Source organism: Onychostoma macrolepis, chromosome 07 (genome assembly GCF_012432095.1).
Source record: "Onychostoma macrolepis isolate SWU-2019 chromosome 07, ASM1243209v1, whole genome shotgun sequence".
Classification (NCBI taxonomy): domain Eukaryota; kingdom Metazoa; phylum Chordata; class Actinopteri; order Cypriniformes; family Cyprinidae; genus Onychostoma; species Onychostoma macrolepis.
Genome location: NC_081161.1, coordinates 20,568,855 through 20,591,401, shown reverse-complemented (window position 1 = coordinate 20,591,401; position 22,547 = coordinate 20,568,855). Strand labels below are relative to the sequence as shown.

The following is a 22,547-nucleotide window of genomic DNA, read 5'->3' as shown; positions in this document are numbered from 1 at the left end:
GCCATCTCCTGGACAAACTGTGCACTGCATCCTTCAGTCTGAGCAGTTGAAAGAAACCATTGGTTTGATTTGCTTATCCTGGCAAGTCTGGTATTAATTTTAAAGATGCACTTCATTTTTTTTTTTTAATTGTGCATTTTAAAAATGTTAAAATATAAGTGTTAATGGTGATGAAGACTCCAGACACAAGTAGCCTAGTAAAAACTGTTTTATTTTATAGGGAGCAGTCAAATTCTACTCTTCGGGTAACCTCTTTTATTGGGCCCTTTTTTGTTTGAGAAATAAATACATTATGGGTAGGTATTTCTGTAATGGCATCAGTAACTGAAAATGTTTTAGCCACATTTGCTATCAGTATAAATTCAAGATGACTGTAAACAAACAAACAAACAAATACATAAATAATTTGATTTTCTTATATTTATAAATATTTTTCTTGCAATTTCTCAAATAGTGCACTGAAAAAAAATGATTCATTGAATTTAGTTTTTTTTTTTTTTTTTTCAAGTAAGTGGTTTCAATCAATTTATTTTAGCTACACATTTAGTTGACTAAATTTCAAGGTTTTTTTTTTTTTTTTTAATGTAGCTAAAACGAATTGTTTGCAACCACTTACCTTAAAAACATTTAGTATAATTTTTTTCAGTGTAGAGCAGTAGTATTTGTGAGACAAAAAGCGTGATAATTGTGTATATATATATATATATATATATATATATATATATATATATATATATATATATATATATATATATATATAAAAGCATAAAAGTGGTTAATTATTTTTCTTAATCTCTATCAGCAATTTCAGAAGCATCTGACATCTGAGCGGAAAGTGTGTCTGTTAAAGAAGTGCACGCCTCAGATGTGCGCATAATGCAAAGCGAGTGGGCGTCAGCGTTATTGCTCTTTGGCAAATCTAAATGACGATGTTTTATTCCATTATTAGCGGGGAACTGACTCCTCGTTTCATTTCCATAACATTTCTTGCGAGAGCACACTCAAATAAATGCATGTTTTAATTTCGTTTTGTCATTTTCATAGAGGCACTTTAAAAAAGAACACGACTCGGAAATGCACTCTGTAGATTTTATTGCCAAATAATTTTCTTAGGGGTTGTAGAGGGAATTAAACAACATTTATATTATTTAGTTCAAACGGCGATAGCACATAAATAGGGAAAAAAGCAGTAAGCATTTTCACCGGATTCAAACTTCAGCAGTAATTGCACAAGTGCAATGTTCTGAGAGTTATTGTCTTTATATTAGAAGACTTTATATATTTATATCTTTATATTAGAGCTCGAAGAAGTCTGAAAGTATTCAAATTAGCCTCCTCCCATATCTAACGTTTTATCTAATAATTCACAAGATGTGTTTTCTTTAGTGCCATTAGAGGTGAACGGTACATATGAATGGAGAGGTTTATAGTCGACGTTTAAACACACACACAAACACAAAGACATTACAGTGGTCGTTCATTTCTTTACAAATGCACCCTATATCATATCATTTTGCTTATTATAATAACTGCTTTGAAATCATAATTATGTGATCAAAAGAAAAATATGTTTTAATATTTATTGGTGTTAAAAAAAAAAACTTTTGTTGTTCAAGGGCATCAAAGTATGTACATTTTGCTAACACTTAAGTGGACCTTAAATCACTGGGACTCTTTATAAAACACGTTTTAGTCATTACTGATGGTCATAGTCATCGTCAAGGCTAATAACCATAAGAGTTCTTTGAATTTCATGTCCTTGAAGTGTTACCAAAATCCCAGATGCCAATTTAAAATGAATCACAACAAACATAATAATATGAATTGATTCGACTCTCTTTATTTTTTTCTGTTAATAATGGTCTGTCAAAGTTGTATGCATTTGTGTGAAAGAGAGAGAGAGAGAGAGAGAGAGAGAGAGGAAGGACACAGGTGGTGGTGTTAATCTGCGTTTGTTCTCTTAACCGTAGTTCATCTGTGGGCGGAGGAAGAGGCGTCCCGACGGTTTGGTCCTGCTCTTACCCCTGAACATAGCCTAACTGACACAGAGATGCAGGACTAATCAGAAACTAACATCACCTCCCCCTACTGGACTGAGCGGCCAAGAGCAGGCGGCGGAAAAAGAGGAAGAGGACTGTGACTATGAAGGACATTATCTTATCAAAAGCATTATTTAACGTAAAAGACTTCAAGAGAGAGAAAAAAAGACTAATAAAATGGACAGCTCAGATGGTTTCCTGCACGAGCGTTCTCGCTGGATGAAGGAGAGAAGATTTGTTGATGTTTAGTGAGCTGGAAACAAGGAGAAAAAAAAAAAAGATTTTTTGCTTCCTGTGTTCTATGTGTCTTGAAACCTCCCTTGTGTAGCTGATAAATACTTTCTGTGTTTTTAATTGCTTTTTTGACTTTGACCTAGTGAGGAAACTTTGAAGTGCTTGTCCCTCAGAGCAACACATTCCTTGAACCAAGATGGCGGCCAGTTGCCAGTCTCAGAATGAGAGAGCGAGAAACTGAACAGACTTCCTCCCTCTCTCTCTCTCTCTCTCTCTCTCTCTCTGTCGGTGTTTCTCACTGCCCACTGAAACTTCACCAGTGTTATCTGTCTGAGGCTCCCGTTCCTCTGGACGTTTGGACCAACCCACTACACGTTTGGAGACCAAGCACACTCCTTTGTAATCAGCACACTCTCAGCAGTCAGTGCCTGGACGTCAAAGCAGAAGAACGACAATCCAGTACTTTCAGGAAACGAGAACGCTGCGTTTAAAAAAAAAAAACAAAAAAAAAAAGGGAAGCTACGCCTTTTTCTTTGAGAACTGGCGATGTGTTTGTGAGACGTTCAGAGCTGAACTCCGCCGTAGCATTCGAGACAAAAACCAGCCGAGGTGACAGAAGAACTAGTTTACACTGATGAGACGGCACGAGCCAAGGAGACTGCGAACGTGCAGCCTGCAGAAATCAAACAGAAACGCGGCCCTTAACCTTACATGCTTTGATCTCAGTCTCGCTCACTTCAAGTACTCTGGTTATGAGATTGTGTTTGTAATATACTGCCACCAATCAGTGTTGCAAAGTGTTACTGACTACTGAAATGGTTTGATGTATTCAATTATTAAAGAAAAAGAAAAAAAGAAAAGAAACATGCAAACAAGAAACAAGTATTGTCTAGCCATAGATACAGTCATGCGTTGTTGCATTTACAAAGCTAGCTGTTTTAGAGTGTAGGTATTAGATTGGAGTTTTCTTCTCTAGTACTGTAATTTTTGCCTTTCACCTTTGTAAAATACCAATAACATTAAAAGAAAAGGAAAAAAAGAAAGATCGACAATCTTCTTCTGTTGCTGCAAGCGTATAAATCCATACAGTATATATACCCATGCCTCATGCAAGCAAATACAAACCGAGGTTTCCCCCCTGAAGTATTTTGCACTGTGATAGTAAATGAAAAACCAGTCTATACAGTACGCAGATCGCTAATGGAAAATGAAGGTGCGTGTGTGCGTGCGTGTTTGTGCGTCCCTTGACGTTGTGAACTGATATTCTCTCTATTCTTTTGTGAACTCTGCTGATTTGGTCTGTGTAGTTCAAACTATCTCATCTTATGATGGTCATCTCTGTTGCTTTGAAAATCAATTCAATGAACTTCCCAGTAAGTCATTGTGTGTAGACTCCAATGCGTTCGAGTCTGTTCTCTTCAGATATATTCTTTAGTTGTCCTCTTTCCAAAAAATATTTCTAAAAAAAAAAATCGTTTTTATAGTTTCCATGCAAAGTTATGTCTTCTCTTAAATGCTACAATTTAAAAAACAAAACAAAACAAAAAAAAGGAAAGAAAAACAAGTCTCAAAGTGAAGCTGTTTAGTGAACTAGTTTCAGTGAACTAGTACAGGTTACGTAAGGTAAAGGAATTATGACAGGGAGGGTCAGTGATAGGATATGTATTGACCAATCCCTATATACACTGGTTATAGATGAGCACACCTCTGGCTCCCTCCTCTGTGTAGTATAACTGAGCATCTATCTCTCTTTCAGTCGTTCTGGACTAATATATGAGCATTCCACACCTCTGAGCTGTCTTGTGGACTGTATGATTTTCATTTGGTTGCTGTATCCTCATGGCAGATGCTTTGTTTTGTAACTACTGAACTGTACTTATAATGAGAAATAAAATGTATTCAAACTATGAAAAACTGAGCATTTTTGTGCCATTCGACCAGATATTTTGAAATTTGATCTTACAAAATGATTTGTGTGAAAATGAAATGCAGTAAATGTTAACGTACCATGTATGATTTTGTATTTAGCGCTATACTAAAAAAGACTTTATATAGTTAAACAAATTTGAATGTTTTTTCTTTCTTTACTAAATATAAAAAAATGTATATTCTGATGCACTTTTTTAAAGAAATTGATAGTTTCGTTCAGCGAAGACCATTAAACATTACATTTATAAAATGAGACATAAAATGAGTTTATAATGTTACAAATGGGGGGGGGGGGTTGTTTTACAGTTTCCACTAAAATATAAGCAGCATTCATAATAATAATAAAAAATGTTTCTTGTGCACAAAATCAACATATGAGAATGATTTCTGAAGACTGGAGTAATGGCTGCTGAAAATTCAACTTTGGCAGCACATTAATCAATTATATTTTAAGATATTTTAAAATATAAAAGCTATTTTAAAATGAAATAATTACATATTTTAACATTTATAATAACAATTTTACTGTATTTTTGATCCAATAAATGGAGCCTTGCTGAGATTTTTCTTTTACAGACATAATACATTACACTTACCCTCACATTTATAAGGTTTACATTTAAAATAGTGGAAAATCTGCCACAAACAAGACAAATACACACTGAAGATATATTTAGTAATATAAGTCAGTGACATCTTTTGTAACAATGCTTTCTGAGTAAAAAAAAAAACAAACAAACTGTTGACATTTTACTGAAAAGATAAAATACATAAATTAATCTGTTGTACAACTAAATAATTATAAACCCAGCACTCTTTCAAACAGAATTGCACAGACACACACAGGGAAACATTTCAATATACTATTTTAAGCTGAGGACTTGTACGATAGACAGCAGAAATGATACATTTTTCTATCCTCCTGTTTCTCTCCATCCCGAATCCCATGTTAAGTGTAGTACATGGTGTTAGCTGCAAGGCTACAGGCCTGTGTGTGTGTGTGTGTGTGTGTGTGTGTGTGTGTCTGACTTGGGAGCAGTGTGGATTATGACAGCTCGCATTACCGGCTGTGTTCCTGCTAACTGTAGCTTTCTACCCTTGGGCTATAGCCGTGTTAATTCCCCAAACCTGTGAGAGCTGGAGACTAGTGTGCCAACTGATGCTCATCCACTCTTTTTCAATTTTCTCGCTGCCTTTTTTAACTTTTTCAGTCAAGACAATAATTTATATAGTCCATGTGAACATTAAATTCAGTGTATGTGGCTTTAATGAGATTAAATGACCTTTTTTGACTTTCCAAGCAGTCATGTGATCTAAATACAATGAGCAGACATGTCAGTTGTTTCGTGATGTCATTAACTGTATCAAAGAAACACATGTAAACACAGGACATATCTTTCAAGGACATTCCCTCTCCCCAGCTCTCTTTTAAAGATGGATTTGCCCCATCACACACTCTCATCATAGGCCAATGACAAGCGATAACTGACACCCTTTGGCACAGGGGCCTGTTGTGTCAATACCTCAGAGAGATAAGAGCCTGCTCTCCAAACACATGAAAACCATCCTCACTCACACATATACACACGAGCACCGCTTCCACCGCAGACCGAGAGAACATTTTCCCATTACTGGTCCGTATTTCATGTTTTTCTTAACCTTTTCCTGTGAGTTAGCGGGGTCTCAGTGGAGGGAAACCCGATCTCCTTTAGTCTGATGGGATCCATATTTGTGTTAACCTGCCGTCGAGACCCTGTTGAGGGGAGGTGTCTGAGGTCAACGCCTGACTAATTTTTAAACGGATCAGCTACGCTAGACCAGATGGAGAAAGGCCTGGACCTAATAAAACTCACATCCTGAAAAAGTAACCGTTTCTTTTTCCTGACCCCCTCCATGTAGCTTGTCTGGAGTTGTTGAATGCAGTGGCGCACTGATGAAAGTCAAGCCATTTTTTTTTTTTTAAATAGATTGTATACAGGATAGATAGATAGATAGATAGATAGATAGATAGATAGATAGATAGATAGATAGATAGCAATGGATGTCAGTTAATATTGCATTATCCTTTCAAATGTAATGATATGAGTAACACTTTAGATTACACTTTATTTTATTGTGTACATCATGTTATTTACTATAGGGTTAGAGTTTGGTTTAGGGATGGTTGCATGTAGCTAGGCATAATGTACTGTTTGCTAAAGTAACAAGGACACTGTACTAACCACAGTTACCACACTTCACAGTATATATATATATATATATATATATATATATACATATGTGTGTGTGCATATATGTATATATGAAGAGTGCCGTTTGAAATTTTCTTCTAAAATTAGCATTTTTATCAGGCTCCTGTGTTTATGTTCAGTTATTACACATTAATAACAATGAAAAGAACCTATTCTTTGCCATTAAAGTGAAATTATTGAACCTACACATAGGACCCTGAGAAAATGCTCATTTTAGAAGAAAATTTCAAATGGCACTTAGAGGCTTTTGCATCTGAACTCTTCATATACACACTGTATATACTGTGAAGTGTGATATACTGTATATACTGTGAAGTGTGATATACTGTATATACTGTGAAGTATATATACCGTGTATATATATATATATATATATATATATATATATATATATATATATATTCTAATGTATTCTATAGCATTAAATAAATGCTATAAAGAGTTGAAGTTCATTGTTAGTTCATGATACCTGATGCATTAATGTTGACGAATTGAACCTTATAAGTGCCCCCTTTACAGGTATTACTATTATTTTATTTTATTTTATTTTTTATTACATATATTGTAGTTATACTTCAAAGAATGGTGATCTTTCAGTCGCTATTCCAAGTTATCAAAATAGTATTTATTTAAGATAAACTGATATGTAATATATATATATATATATATATATATATATATGTCAGCGCATTAGTGTCACTCCATCTCGTCATGGTGTCATATTTGTGTGAGTGTGTATATGTAGCTGATGTGTTTAAGAAGGTAGCGCTGTTGGGTTGCTGTGTGCCAGCACTTGTAGCCAGGCAGATGGTGACCTGCGCTTGAACCTCTCTTCTCTCTCATTTGTTCAGCTGGCTTTCATTTGGCCAGCATGCAGGCTGCATACTATAGCAAACGCAATTCTTCATTCAGACCACCAGATGGCGCTATAAATCAACTTATAACGCCCATGCTGCTGATGGAGGCTTAAAACAGCGATCTTTGAACACCAACACACGCCACATAAAAGATCACACTCAAGAAATGGATATTACCACAGTAAATCTTGATAGAAATGATGTGAGAGTTTGTGGCACACATTTTAATACTCAAACCTTATATTTTTGTTCAGCCATTCAGACAGTCATATGGTTATAGCCTGTTTATACAGTAGCATATCTTGTCATTAGGGCCAACTAAATGATATCTGAAAGAGAAAAGCATTGTCTGCAGAGAGAATTGCACTCTATTTCAATTTTCAATCTGCAGTCAATCCGTAATCAATCTTATCAGACGTTCTTTGACAGTCTTTTCACATTTTTACACATTTTTGCGCACTCTTCCTCTCTCATTTACATGCACGCAGACAACAGTCATCTGTCACCATTCGAGAGCTCTCTGTGCATCTGGATACACACCGTGTCATAATGCTCATCATACAGTCTCACACACACACACACATGCAACTTAACAAGAGTGTGCGTGCGTGTGTGTGTATGTGTGTTTGCTCAGCTCTCAGGCAGGGTCTTATGAATCGATGATCATGTGGTATAAGAGAGATAGATGGCTCGGAGCTCCGTCTTGTCTCCTCTAATTGTAAAATATTAGTTACATTAGAGTGTGTTGGGTGATTAATGGAACTTATTTGGAGGTGGCCCTTCCTGGCCCTCCCCCACTGCCAAAGCCTTCTCCACTGACTCCTCCGAACTGAGGGATTTCTCTTACGGCAGACAAATAGGTTCTGGGGACAAAGTAGAAAAGAAGGGATGAGAAGAGAGGACAAGATGGAGAAGGGAAATTCAAGAGAAAGAAATAGAAAGACTTGTAACACGAGCAAGTTAATTTATTCGATTTTATATGTATTTCCAGGTAGCTTACATGCCAACAGTCACATATTATGTCTGCATTGAGTCGCCTTCATCGATATTTCTATGTCTGCATGGGAATAGATCAGTATTGGTGTATATAAAAGCTGACTGGAAATGTTATTGATACCTGAGCAGATGAGCACTTAGGTCCAGCACTGATGCTCAGCCGTGCTCCTCAGCCGTTAGAAAGCCATGGATCATGTTATAGCCAGCAGACCAACACCTGCTGACCCAGTGCTGGAGATTCAGCCACACACACCTTCATCCTCTGGCTTGGTTCCTATCCGTGTATATCTGTCTGCTTAGTCCTGGGCTTGTGGGAAAGGAAATGTTTGGATTGTCTTTTAATGTGAAGGCCTTGAGGAGCAGTGGTCTGATAGATCATAGTATTCTAGCTATTACTCCTTAGACACAAATTTGTAAATAAAAGCTTGGAAGGCACATGATCATTTAATCTTGTCAAGCATGATACAGTGTTATATGAACAACTGCTTGCTTTGCTCCAAAGGTTAATGCATTCACTTTCATTAAATATATAGAAATTTAATATTTTTGTAAAATGTTTATAGTTCTTAAGAAACGATTATTGCATTTGAAAGCAACAGTGTGTTTTCTCAAGCAATGATGATAAAAATGTGAACTTTAGGGGCAAACTCTGTTTTCTTCTATTAATAGTTTCATTTTTGTTTGTATATTGTGATTAGTTACATTTTTGTGACTGTACTATTTTTTACTTAATATATTAATACCGCTAAATATACTTTTTTTTTTTTTTTTGGAGAATATCATTATGATAATACCATGATACAGTACTATGAGAATAGCAAGAATATGGTAATTGCAAAATTACGGCAGAAGAAAGATCATTTAAACACTTTTTTAAAAGGGGTTTTGCTCATTTATTTCTAAAAGGTTTAGCCTACGTCTTTGAAATTTTATCTTTGACATTACAGCCATCATTACCTTTTCAATTAACTTTATTCATTAACTTAACTGAGTCAGATGCAATTAAGTCACATGTACACAAAGGCTGATTTTATATCTCATTGTTATATATATGAATATAAACAAATGAAAAATCTGAATAATATGAATAATTATATTTAATGGGATATACAAAACATATGCTCAGACATGGCCAAATTTTAAGATTATGGAGGATGAACATTAATACACGTCACTATAATCTGAAATGGAAGTACGTATTTTAGTTAATTTTTAAAGAATGAATATATTGTAATATAGGCTATACGGTTATGGCAAATGCAAGTTTTGGTTCTCTGTGTTCTTTTAAGCATTAGACTTTTATTTAAACTTGTTTTGAGACAGCTATTTTTATTCATTTTATTTTATTTATTTATTATTATTCCTTTTTTTCATACAGACATGATCGTGGCTGACTCATAAACAACACAACAGCAAATGTAACTTTTAAAGGGAAGATGACTGTTTAAAATGATTTATTATAAATAAAATGAAACCCTAAAATTACACAAGACATTTTTACATAATTCTAAACTGTTAAAAAAAAAAAAATACTCAAGCTGTCTTTTATTTTGGGAGAAATTAGAGGATTACATTTTAAAGCTTTGAACATTATTAACAATGCTCCATATATTGAGTGTTATTATATCCCTGCTCTCCCGTACATATCAAAGTGCTGATTCCTTCACTCAGCCATGCCACAGTCCTTTTTTGTTAGTGGCAATTCTGCTTTTTATTCAATGTGACCACTTTCAGAGTGAAAGTAGTCAGGTACGAGATGGTCTCTTTTCTCTCTCCTTTGCACAAACACACACTCATAGACATTTATTATGTGTCTGTCGTGACAGCTCAGCACTAGAATGTGCAGCGATATGCTCTATAGGGAGAGAGAGAAGGAGAGAAGTGAGCAGTACTGCAGATGAGTACTCATGAACTCTTCCTCCCCTGGCCACACAGATACCCACACACAGACACACAGTCCTGCTGAGACTGCCTGACACATCGCTCTCATCACATGATGTATATACTGCCTTTTACCCATGAGCCTTTCTAACTCTTGACCAATCGCGGGGCTCCATGCAGGCCCTTGCCAGCACCTCTCATGCACTGTCAGTGAAGGAAGTGGTATATTATCCCAAAAATCCTTCCATGAAACTTTCTGCACACAGTTACTCAGACATGTCCATGTGGGAAAACAAAACGAAATTCTCTGGAACACATCAAAGAATTCCATTTGTTCAGAAAAGAGAAATGAAGCCAAGTAAGGAAGATTGAAAAGAGATATAGTGGCAGGCAGACTGGGAAATGTATAGCCGAGAAACAGAGAGAGTATTAAGAGGTACGTCTGCTGCAGCAGTTTGTAATCTAGTTCAGTGTTTAACATGGGAGCTGCTTCCCCGGTGGAGCTTTTAGAGTTTGCTTTTGATACATACAAATCCAAGTTTTTCTGTGTTGTTTTTTTTTCCCAGAGAGCCAGACTGCAGCATCAGTTCTCCAAACTACGAACCAATTTCCATTAGAGCTGCATTTGGTCCTATAAAATCTCTCTTTCAGTCTGAGAAATATTTTGGCTAGACGCTAATTAACAGTCCAAACTGTTCCTTTTTTTCTGTGTGGAAATCTCTTGATATTTACGTGAATGCATTTAAAGTTTATAATGATAAAACTTAACTACGGTAGATGTTATAACTGAGAACAGTGCAGGTGTAAAGATGTTCAGCTTGATGCCTGTCTATTGTAGCTGCGTCTTTACTTGTTTTGTGTTTACCGAATCAGAGCGAGTGGATCTGAAGGTGTGATGTCGGTTTTAGTGTGGAATCTTCCTCAGCAGGGTTTTGGGAGCAGGTGGGGAGAGATAGTGCGTGGCGCACTAACGTTGTGGAGGGATTTGGGTGTTTGGAAGCTCTCTTTGCTGAGTAATCTCCCAGCCTTTACAACACGCAGGTTATTACTGGCCGACAGATGGTACATCACTTTTTACTGCTCACACCTTCTGTGGCTTGCGTTCTCCCCAGACACACACTCCCTCTGTTTTTCTTTATCTTTTCCTTCTCTTCCATATAGGTGACACTCAAACACAGACACACACACAGAAGGAAAGTTTCCAGATATAAGATATAAGCAAATGGAAATGCAACACTTGCTGCACAGAGCAGAAAAACCTGGCCCCAAAACATACACGTGCAGAGCATTGTGTAATCCCTATACAGATTCATTATAGATATTCTTTGAAATATCACAATGGCTTAAAGTATCTTTTTTTTAATCTTAGACATGGTTTTGCTTACAGAAGCACATTATGTGTTGTTCAAAAACATTTGAAGTACAGAAATCAATATTTCCCAGGGAGAGTATATGAGTCAAATGTAGGTGATCTTTGAGCCAGTTGACTCTCCACAGTTATGCATTTAACACTTATACAACTGTTCAAGTCCTGGAATCTGATTGGTTGAGCCGTGCAGTCCAACAGCACTTACTGCAGACTTTTCACTGTCTATATAATACCACTTGTCTTTGTATAAGTGGTAAAGTTTTTCCAGTGACCCTTTCTGCATGTTACATCATTATGCCAGTAGGTGGCAACAGGTGACTATGAGTGAGTCATTAATTAATTTATTGATTCGATTTGTTCAAAACACTGATTCACTCAAGAACAAAACAAGCGACTCTCTTTATGTGGCTGTCATTGAATGATTCATTTAACCGATTCATTTGAAAATCCTGATTCATTAAATCATCCAGCATCCCTGCTGTATAGTAGGTGGAAAAAAGTAGTATCTCCGAAATCACAATATTATGCAATTTTGGACGTAGTCAGTGTCTTTATGAGAGAGTCATTGAATGATTCTTGAATTATTTAAAATCCCTGATTTAATTCTTTACGAGTGAGTCATTGAATCATTCATTCAGCTGATATGTTCAAAAAACACTGATTCATTTGGAACCATTTTCGTTCCCGACCCAAAATTAAAAGTATCTTTTGTCTCAAAATGTAACTCAATATTAACTTCTGTTTGTTGATCTGTTGAATAAAAGCAATATTACATGTATTCTTGTCTTGACATGGAGCGGAAGTGTTTAACTGGTGACCTTTTTCATATCTGCAGAGTGAGTTGAAAGGATATGAGTGTTTAAACTCTTAATCACCCGTAGAGCGGAAGTCTCTCTCTCTCCTTCAGTATTCCTATCTCGCTCGTTCTTAGGTTTGAGTTACTCACAGTGAGCATCTGAAAGTCATTAGAGGCTCTGCAGTCTGTCAGGTGCCAGCCCATACACACACACACACACATATACATACACACACACACACGTTTGTTTTTGTGAAAAGTGGGGACCATCCCATAGGCGTAATGGTTTTTATACTGTACAAACTGTATGTGCTATTGCCCTACACCTAAACCTACCCCTTACAGGAAACTTTGTGCTATTTCAGATTTTCAATACACTCCATTCTGTGTGATTTATAAGCGTTTTGAAAAGTGGGGACATGGGGTAATGTCCTGAAAAGTCACCTTCTCCTTGTAATACCTATGTCATACCCTTGTCATTATACAAATGTATGTCCTCATTTGTCACAAAAACGCGTGCACATGCACACACACACATGCACACAAACATGTCAACATGCTATACATGCAGTATCCCCCTCACACAAAGCCACACACATTCAGAAACAGACATTCATGACATGCTCATGAGCTATTATTTTTTCAAAGACATGCCAGTGCCACACATACACAGGGACACATGCTCGAGTGTGTAAACACACACACAGTAAAAGTGCTGAAGCCCTGCAGGTTCTTTCTGCTGTGTGGGGCAAGGGATTCGTCATGTGCTGATGAGCTGTTATAATAATATATGAGCAAATCACAAGCATTCTGCAAATTAATCATTTTTCCTCCTCAACACCCTTCTCCCGCTCTTTCTCTGTCACACACACATACATACTCTTTGTTGCTGAGCGTTGGAGAGGGTGACTTCTCACAGACAGACAGAGGTGAGAGGCAGCACTCTTTCACAGATGGTAGCTCTGGCATCAGATGGAATTTATATAAGACTGATTTTGATTACATGCCAAAGCACCTCCATGTCTGCGTGAGTGTGTGTGTGTGTGTGTGGGAGCTTGTGTTTGCTTGCTTACATACCACAAGCGTACTGTTCAAACGCATCTTCTTGTTTTTTTACAATGTATGTGTGTGAAAATGACGAGATAAGAAAAGGAGAATGAAAAGAAGAGTGCGAGAGAGCAAGAACAGGAGGCGCCACAAGAGGGAGCATTAGACGTGTCTTCAGAGGGGATGAAGATGAAAAATCTACAGACTAGATACAAAAGATGTTAAGAAAGTGTATCTCGAACAGAGAAAACAAGTGAACTGATTGAATAAATGCAGTCCATTGTTTATTTTTGTTCTTTTTTTATTTTGGAATGATGGATGGCGTGAAGGACAATGATGGAGTGATATTGGGGAATTTGCAGGAAGTGGGTGTTGTCATCGGTTCTCCCTCCTCCTCCTCCTCCTCTCCTTCGCCCTCTGATCTCCACATATGAGGCCTTCAGGGGTTAATTAGGCAGGCGTGATAATGGCACACTGCTGAAAATAATAGAACTCTTTCTCTCTCTTTTTTTTCTCTCTCTCTCTATTTTGAGACAATGTTAGGAAATGATGGAAAGGGGTAAGAAAAAAAGAAGAGAAAAGATCAAAATCACGTCTTTTCCATATGTTGTTTTACAAAGCTTAGTACGTATAGAGGTACAAATGTGTTCTTGTGTGGTTTTTGGCCACAAAACATTCAAAAGATTTATTGGCCATTGGTAACAAGTACATTGGAATTTTAACTCACACAGGACTCACAGTTTCGGAAAACAGAGTGGAAAAAAAATGTGCAAAGGATTGACACATACTGGAGAGAAAGAGAAGGAGAAGGAGAAGGGAGAAATAAAATTCTTCATACTAGTTCATGTCACTTGGCACCTCAATTGCAGTAGATGTGAATCACTGGAGAGCTTTGAAAAGAAGAATGAGAGAAAGAAAGTGAACAAGAAAGAAAAAGAAAAATGCCATCACTGTCGATATATATATAGAGTATATAATATCTATATACTGTATTAATAAATCATTTCTACCTTTATTGTCCCTGGATGTCCTGGAAGTATGAATGCACATGTACACTGGCTTGTACTCACATATTTCTCATTAACATCTATTTAACATTTAACATAATTAGTACATGGCTATGCTAACTATACACCATCACTTATTGACAAATTTTGCCATTTTTAGATTTTTAATTAAGACTTAACCCATTGTTAACCCTTTCTCTCTCTTTTTTACAAATTGATTTTTAATGTTAACCCTATAATATACACATAAATAATCATGTTTGTGTATTTTTTTTTTTTTGTGGGCCTGATGGCACTAAAATGAGAATGAGAGATGAATTTGAGGAATATGTTTGCATGCTTTGCTATGATGAGCACTCAAAAACAAACATGCTGCAGTGTTCTAGCATGGCACCCACACTATGACACTGTAATCTTTGTACATAAAATCTCCAGCTCTGCTCCTTCTTCTCTTGTCATTTGGAAACTAGCAGCAACAAGCCAAAATTGCCCCAATTAGTTTCTAAGTAATCGGGCAACTATTATGGGAAACATTTTGAGAGGGGCTCAATGTGAACGGCCTTTTTGATATAAGAAAAATGTGCCCTGCCACAGAACACCCCTCGAAATATGATTCATTGTTGCCAATTATTTTGACCACCAAATAGGCACCCTGAAGGGGCAGTATTATCTCACTTTGAAAAGCGAAGCTGGAGGAGGCTTTCTGGATGAATACGGAGTGCTGTGACAGAGGTTACATGTCAATAGGCTTTCTTCTTTTGTGTTTCTTTCTGAGCCCTGTTAATCATTTACCTGTGGTCCTGTCACGGCCACAGTAAGCACGATGCTATTCCTCCTTATTTTTGTCGATCTCTTTCTGTTTATCCTTGAAATTGATTGAAAACAGCCCCATTCTCTAGCCACTTGGACCAATCTGTTACAGCTCCCAGCTCCTTTACATTTGCCTAAACTTTTCCTGCTTCAGGAAAAGAGACGAGATAGGGGAAAAGAAAAGAGAGAAGAAGAAAAGAGAAAGAAAACAGACTTACAGTTGGTGATGCTAGTTCACTCTAAGTATAAAGTGGCATGAGAATATGCTGCCTCTCAGACTTAGCGCAATGTAAGGGAGTGTGAAATTAAAGTGCGTATGAATGAAACGGCCGGGATTGTGCGTCGCCAGCTTGCTTATCAGACAACTGGAACATCGAAAGCTCTAAAACTTGTAGCAATCCCCTTTGTAGCAAGGCCTCAGCAGACATTGTAGTATTCGAAAGCCGCTGAGACTCCAAAGCCAAACACAAAGTGCTTATAAATCCTTCTTTTTTGTGCCACACACGCATATGCAAGCAGACGACAGTACGCACACTTACTTTGAGGATGCGTACATTTTTCACGTTGCGTCACGGCTACACCTTTAATGCAGCCGCTTTACATTCTCCGCACCAACGCGGCTGCTATTTTAAACCGCCATGTTAATTTGATTTAGTGCTTTTCAAATTGAATTGAGAAAAATGGAGAGCAAATGTACTGTTATTAATGTTCTAAAGTAGCGCGTAGCTGAAAGTGCCTGGCTTTGCTCTAAGTGGATGGGCCCGATAAGAGAGCCAGATATGATAGGCACGTAATCTGCATTCCTCAAACAGACTTGTGTGGGCTATTAAGGGCCATTGTGTACAATGCACCGATGATCAGATCCAATCTCTTAAACAGTTGTACTTGCTCTAAGCTGAAAAGAGCACTTTCGAACTTCTGTAGGATACTGCACAAAGAAAACGTCTTCATCTGAACAGCAGAGATTGTCCACGGTGGGATCGAGGAAATGCTTTTTATACATACTGATGAATCAGATGATTAAACATCCATCTTGTGCTGATTGTAACTAAATACTACGCACAAGTGTTATCTGGGCCCTCTGATTAAAATCAGGCACTGAATCTTTTCATGTAAAGTGTGTGGCATGTGTAAGAGGCTTTATTGACATTGTACAGGATGATAATGTTGTCGGTTTCTTTCCCAGGTCATGGAGGTCAGAGGCCATTCCAGTGCCGCTACTGCCCCTACAGCGCCTCTCAGAAAGGTAACCTGAAGACCCACGTCCTGTGTGTTCACCGCATGCCCTTTGACAACAGCCAGTACCCCGACCGCCGCTTCAAACGCTCCCGCATAGACTCTGATGTCTCCGGGAACTCCGAGGATGGGAATCTTTCCTCCTCCGGCCAGGTGAACACAGGAGAAGGTATTTCTGGTGATACTCCTCGCACTCTTGAGTGACGCGGCGTAAACTCAATCCAGGGATTTCTAAGGACCTTCATGGGTTTGAAGTGATGAATGAAACCACCTCATACAAGCATTCCCATTGGATCATTGTAAAAGAAACATGAAGAAATTCTAAATTCTCCCAAAAAACTGGTATTTCTGAAGTTGGGGATCATTAACTCCCAAACTGAAACATTTCGGTCTCAGTAATATTCTGTGAAGTGCAGGATAGAGATGATGAAGTAGAGAAACCTGAACCCTTTTTCTGATGAGTCTGAAACTAAATACACGGCTCTTATTGGAGTTGCCTGAATTGAGCGTTGAAGAGACATTACTGAAGAGGGAAAAAAATGACTACGTTAAAAAAAAGACTGTCATTAAATTCCTCAGAGTGACTTTTGTCCCAAAAATAATGCTTTTATCAGAAAAACGATCCGCGCCAACGATTTCGCGACAGTTGGAAGAGAAAGAAAGATGGAGGGGAGATGTTGAGCGCACCCTTCAAGAACATGACACCACCAGTGGCCATTTGCCCAGCGCCACTGACGCACAGGGATGGAGTGAGCGGACGGAGGGATGTGGATGGTGAAATGGGGGGGTTGGGGTGTTTGGTGCCAGCCTGACTGGAGCTGTCATCACAGAGGAAATCAATTCAACCCCCTCCCACGCTACTTCCATTCACTCCCCCCACCCCTTCCCCATTTCGCCTCTCCTCACTCTTTCAGAACACGTCAAGAGAAACCTTAGTCGCCTGTACAGCCGGGCTACAGAAGGGTCAGACTCAGACCTGTCTGACGACTAGTAGCACTTCCTATCAGCCTCTTTCATTCCCCTCCTCCCTCCCTTCTTGTCTTTCTCCTATGAAAAAAACAAAACAAAAAAACAAGACAGCCAATAACATTGTATAATAATCAGTGGATAGTATTTTTTCCTTCTTTTTCATTGTTGTGCAGTTTTAGGATGTAATTTGTATATCACTTAAAGTGACACAACAGAATGGCAGAGACACATTAAATGTGATTTCCATTCAGCGCTTCTTAACGAAAAAGTCTTTTTGTTGTTCCTGAAGAAGGTGCTGCTTCCCTTCTAACTGGTGGACTTTGGGAAAATACTGACCGTTTGTAACCAAGAGGCTGAATATGTTATATGTTAAATATAACTTGGAAATAATATGAAGGAACTGTAGCTCTTTTGTGGGGTTTATTGACCCACAGTGGGACTACCTTCTTTATGGAGCTCCTGAAAAATTAGCACTATGAAGGCACTGTAGATATGAAGTATATAGATAATCACTTCTCTGCTACCTGTCTGTAATCTAAACTTCAGGATGGCATTTATGGGTTTGTTTGTTTTTTGTATGTTCGTTTTCCCCTAAATTTTTGTACAAATTTAATTTTTTATGTTTGAATATGCATCATCATGGCCCCTTTTTATGTGTGTTTGTTGTCCTGAATGTTCCTCTACTAAAAGAGATTAACAACACAGGCAGTTTGGATCCTATGAAATCAAGCCTCTTAAAGAAGAAAATAAAGTGTATCAACTTTCATTGTACTTCCTTTTATTGAAGGCTAGCAGGGGTTAGAAGGTAAATAAGTATGGTAGGGGGTTAGAGATGCATGGATGTAGGGGGGAGGGGGGAGGGGGGATAATAATGTTTTGTGATAAACAGAAATGATCCAGACTTTAAGAAAGTCAATATCTTCCCGCTCAGCACAGGGAAGCTCAGCACTTAAACCCCAGGGCCTTACGGCTGCTCTATTCACGCCAAGAGGAGTTTAGAGGACTCACAAATATCCGCCACACTCCTCACTAAGCAGTAAATAAAAACATAAACCCTTATCACAGCCCTAAGACCACAACATCTTGACAAAAAAGGAAAGATAGAAAGAGGTTGAAAAAAGATGATAGAAGCGGTCTAGAAGTGGTGCACAGAGATTTTACAAGTTCAAACAAACTGTAAGGTTCCAAGCAAGGGTTCTTTAATTCACCATAACTCAAGAAGATACTTAAGTCTTTTATTTTTGGTCTGTTTTTTGTTGCTGTTGTTTTCTTCTTTTTATTTTTATTAGAATAGTTCTCACTGCCTTAAATCAAGTTGATGAATTTAATAAAAATATTTGTATAAGCTCTACTGGGGGGCAACGTTTGAAATTAAAGACATACTTTGTGACTGCATTGAGCTTTAGAGGTTTCAACGCACTACTGTGTTTTCTGGTGATTGTCAGCCGCTTGCTTTTCTTGTATGTATGTAAGTGTGCACACTCCAAGTATATTAGAGTAAATAAACTAAACTAAAAAAAAAAAAAAAAAAACATTCCATTTATAGCACTTTTTCTTTGCTTTTTCAGTAATCTGTCCTATTGGATCATGTTTGGAGCTCTGAGACAGGCAATAACTATTTTAGTGACACTGGAAGTTTTTTTTTTTTAATTCCTTGCCATTTTTTTGTATAGTGATTGTCAGTCCCTTATGTTGAGGTGCTAATGTGTTCACATTACATCCCCTACCGGAAATAAATAAATGCAAATAAAAAAAGAATCGACTCTATTCCTCAAGTACCTGTAACCGTGTAATTTTACTGGTACAGTCACTTGTATATTTTAGAGCTCTACAATATTGTGCTTCTTGGGGAAAAAAAAAAAATCATATCAGTTTTCTTTCTCTCTGTAATACTCTATAGTATGTGATCATGAACATTATACTGTCCAACATTCCTAAATGAAGAATATTTCTATATCAGAGGAGGCTAGAGGATTATATTGCTACTTATATGCTTTTAACAAGTAGATGACTTGTTATTGTATTTAAGGACTATTCCTAGTCATTATTTATTGTCATGCATCTGTCTGACAAAAGAAGAGAAAATAAGTATTCTGATGAACTATCAAGAAGTTGTTTTTATTTCAGCAATGGCTGTTTTCTTTCTGCTGTTTAGAAGTTCTAATGTCTTTGAAGCAGTACAGTTTTATCCAGTGTTTTACGCAATAAAACCTCTACCTCTTAAAACAATGACTTTGTCTTACTCATTTCTGTCTGTCTAATTCAATTCAATATCTTTTTGTGTGTGTGTGTGTGCGCATGTTTTTGTGACAAATGAGGACATAAATTTGTATAATGACAGACATAGGTATTACAAGGAGAAGGTGACTTTTCAGGACATTACCCCATGTCCCCACTTTTCAAAACACTTATAAATCACACAGAATGGAGTGTATTGAAAATCTGAAATGGCACGTTTCCTGTAAGGGGTAGGTTTAGGTGTAGGGCAATAGCACATACAGTTTGTACAGTATAAAAACCACTACGCCTATGGGATGTCCCCACTTTTCACAAAAAAGTGTGTGGTCTGTGTGTGTTTGTGTGTGTGTGAATTGTTTTGAAAGCTTTCAACATGCAAGCATTCAACATGCAAGCATATTTAACTGATTAAATATAAGTCATCTGACTTGAAATAAGTGCATATGTTGAATGTATAAACTTCCTTTAACAGTAAGAGCTTTTGAGAGTTTTTTGAGTGTTTGTTGATCATTTTTATGAATGAAGTTGCAGACCACAGCATAAAATAAAATGCATACAACACACTGATGAAAAAACCCTGATGTTTGTCAAAAATACATTTAGTAGCATTTACTTTCCTTCATGGCTGGCCATAACATTTAGAGATAATGAAACTGAAAAATAGTCTGTTGATGTGTGGCACCAAAGAGAGCTGTGAACAGCACAAAATGAAATCAAATGACTTTCATAAACTGTAATGAGCACCACCTGTAACACTGAGACCAGCAAAGTCATCAACACCGGCCACGTGCAAAACATATGATCGTTAAAATTTAACACTGACATACAGTAAATGTTCAATTATCTGGCTTTGTGCCTCCTCCAATGTTTTGTATGCACATGTATGTATGTATATATATGTTCTATTTCTCCTAGAAAACACATAAGATAACCCAGAGCTGAAAACGATGGAAAACAAGAGAAAACACAACACACAGTCCTTGAATCTAAAACGTCCCCAATGCATGCTCGTTTTACTGTTAATGGAGAAATACAGTGTGTGGCATGTTTAATAGGCTTTATTTTTATTATACAACACTGAATAATTAACTCTGAGGCAGAGTGTCACATAGATTTATCTTTTAATTAAAATTGCGTGGTTCACGCATATTTGAGTGGTAGTCCAAATAAACGCAATATCCAAATTTATGTTTTGTTTATCCTCCTGTTAATTATCGAGAGATTGTTCGCTCTATAACCCTTCATATTTTCCCTCTCCTTGCACAAAGTTGGGAGGTCTGCATCACAACTAATAAAACCTTCCAGTCATATTTTATTAATTTATAGGTCATTCTAAAAAACAAGGAGGAAATAAGGTTAATATTATGATTCTGCCTCTTTCATATGTACTGAAATTTCACAGAAAGTAAAGTCAGAATGTGTTTAAATCACAGTTGGATTACTGGCTTGTCGATGTCAGTCACAAGGTATACAGAGTCATTTATGGAGTTTTTCTTTTCTCTTTAAAATTCTCATAACGTTTTTCTGCTTTCATTGTTTCTGTCTCTCTTTTGCAAACGTTGATTATATTGTAGTCCATTTTATCTATGTGCATATATTTAGTGTAACATTAGGTGTAGAAAGATTGTTACACAGAAATTGCAAGCTAATTTCACAAACAGTAAAGAAACACCAAATTAAATGTGAAATTCTGAAGTAGACTGTTTAAAATGTAAATAGCATTTTCTTGTAAAATGCACTCCAGTAATCTTTGAATTTTTTTAGTGTATATACAATGTGCAGCATTCCTTTTATAATGACTTACTATATCAACAGAACATATTTCATTGCTTTTTTTATTATTTAAATATTATATATAGTACAATATATACAGTGTTCAACGTTCTCATCTTAGCATGACCTCATGTATCTGTATTCAACCCAGCTCTGTGAGTTTAAACAGGTGATCTGTGATGTTAGTGTTAGTGTAGGGGCAGGTCTCTCATTGCTCTAATCCTCCAACTGCTGTTCAGAGATCAGCCCCTGCAGGCCCCTCCTGAGGCTGCAAGCTCTTAATTATGCCTGTTTTGTCAGGAGCTGGCAAAGGCCATCATTTGAGCCTGCGGTCGCCCAATTATATTCTTTTTTACGAATTGCAGGCAAAGACGGCCATTTTCCATATCCACGCGCTCCCCTGTCATTATTGAAACTCCCTCAGCAGGAGAGGGTCGTGTTACTAGCCTGTTTAATTACCGCTCATGTTCATTAAGGCGCCTTCATCTTATAGGTAGACTTTCATCAGCTCACCATAATTAGCACCAGTAGGACCAAAAAAAACAAAAAAACAATTCATTCATATGGCAGACATCGTGTAATATTCATTCATCGGGTGTGGTTGCAAAAGATAATGTCAGAGCCCTACATGTTAGTGTGATAGCCATCACATGAATCAGGTGTGGTTTTGTGTCTAATTACCGTCTTTGCATTACAATTCCCATAATTGCTTACGATTCGTGTTTCTGTGTGCCTTTGTACAGATGGTTTTGAGTCTAAATTCAGTGCACATGTGTATCTCTGTTTATATTTGCACATCTTTTTTAGCTCTGTGAAGATCTTTGCTTTTTCGGCAGTGAAAATATTCTCACACAGTCTCGCAGCATTTGCTTTGGTGAGCACGGTCTGAGCATGCTCAGATTAAACGTTAACCGACTGAACTAATGGGCATGAGGAGACGCTACAATTGATACAACACTCACAGGAAAAAAGGTATAAAAGCTAAAAGATACATATGTATTTGTACCATATTTACTCATGCATGGTACACATTAGTGCTTTAAAAATCCGATTTAGTACCTAAAGTGTACATATTAGAACCTTTTGAAAGGTTACGGCCCAAATAATAGCCTTG

The 22,547-nt window shown here is 37.2% G+C and overlaps 1 protein-coding gene across 18 annotated transcripts in view; it reads left to right on the top strand.

The window, feature by feature from the left end:
• znf536 (zinc finger protein 536) overlaps positions 1–19,615 on the top strand; it is a 306,462-nt gene extending 286,847 nt beyond the window's left edge. For 15 of the 18 annotated variants that reach the window (XM_058781896.1, XM_058781885.1, XM_058781895.1 and 12 more), the window contains one exon: positions 16,404–19,615. In XM_058781896.1, coding sequence (XP_058637879.1) covers positions 16,404–16,657 — 254 coding nt within the window. In that variant the 3' untranslated portion in view covers positions 16,658–19,615. Of the gene's footprint in view, positions 1–1,970; positions 4,413–16,403 lie in introns of those variants that run through there. The other 3 variants (XM_058781899.1, XM_058781901.1, XM_058781902.1) reach the window with 3 other exon arrangements.
• The last annotated feature ends 2,932 nt before the right edge of the window (positions 19,616–22,547 follow it).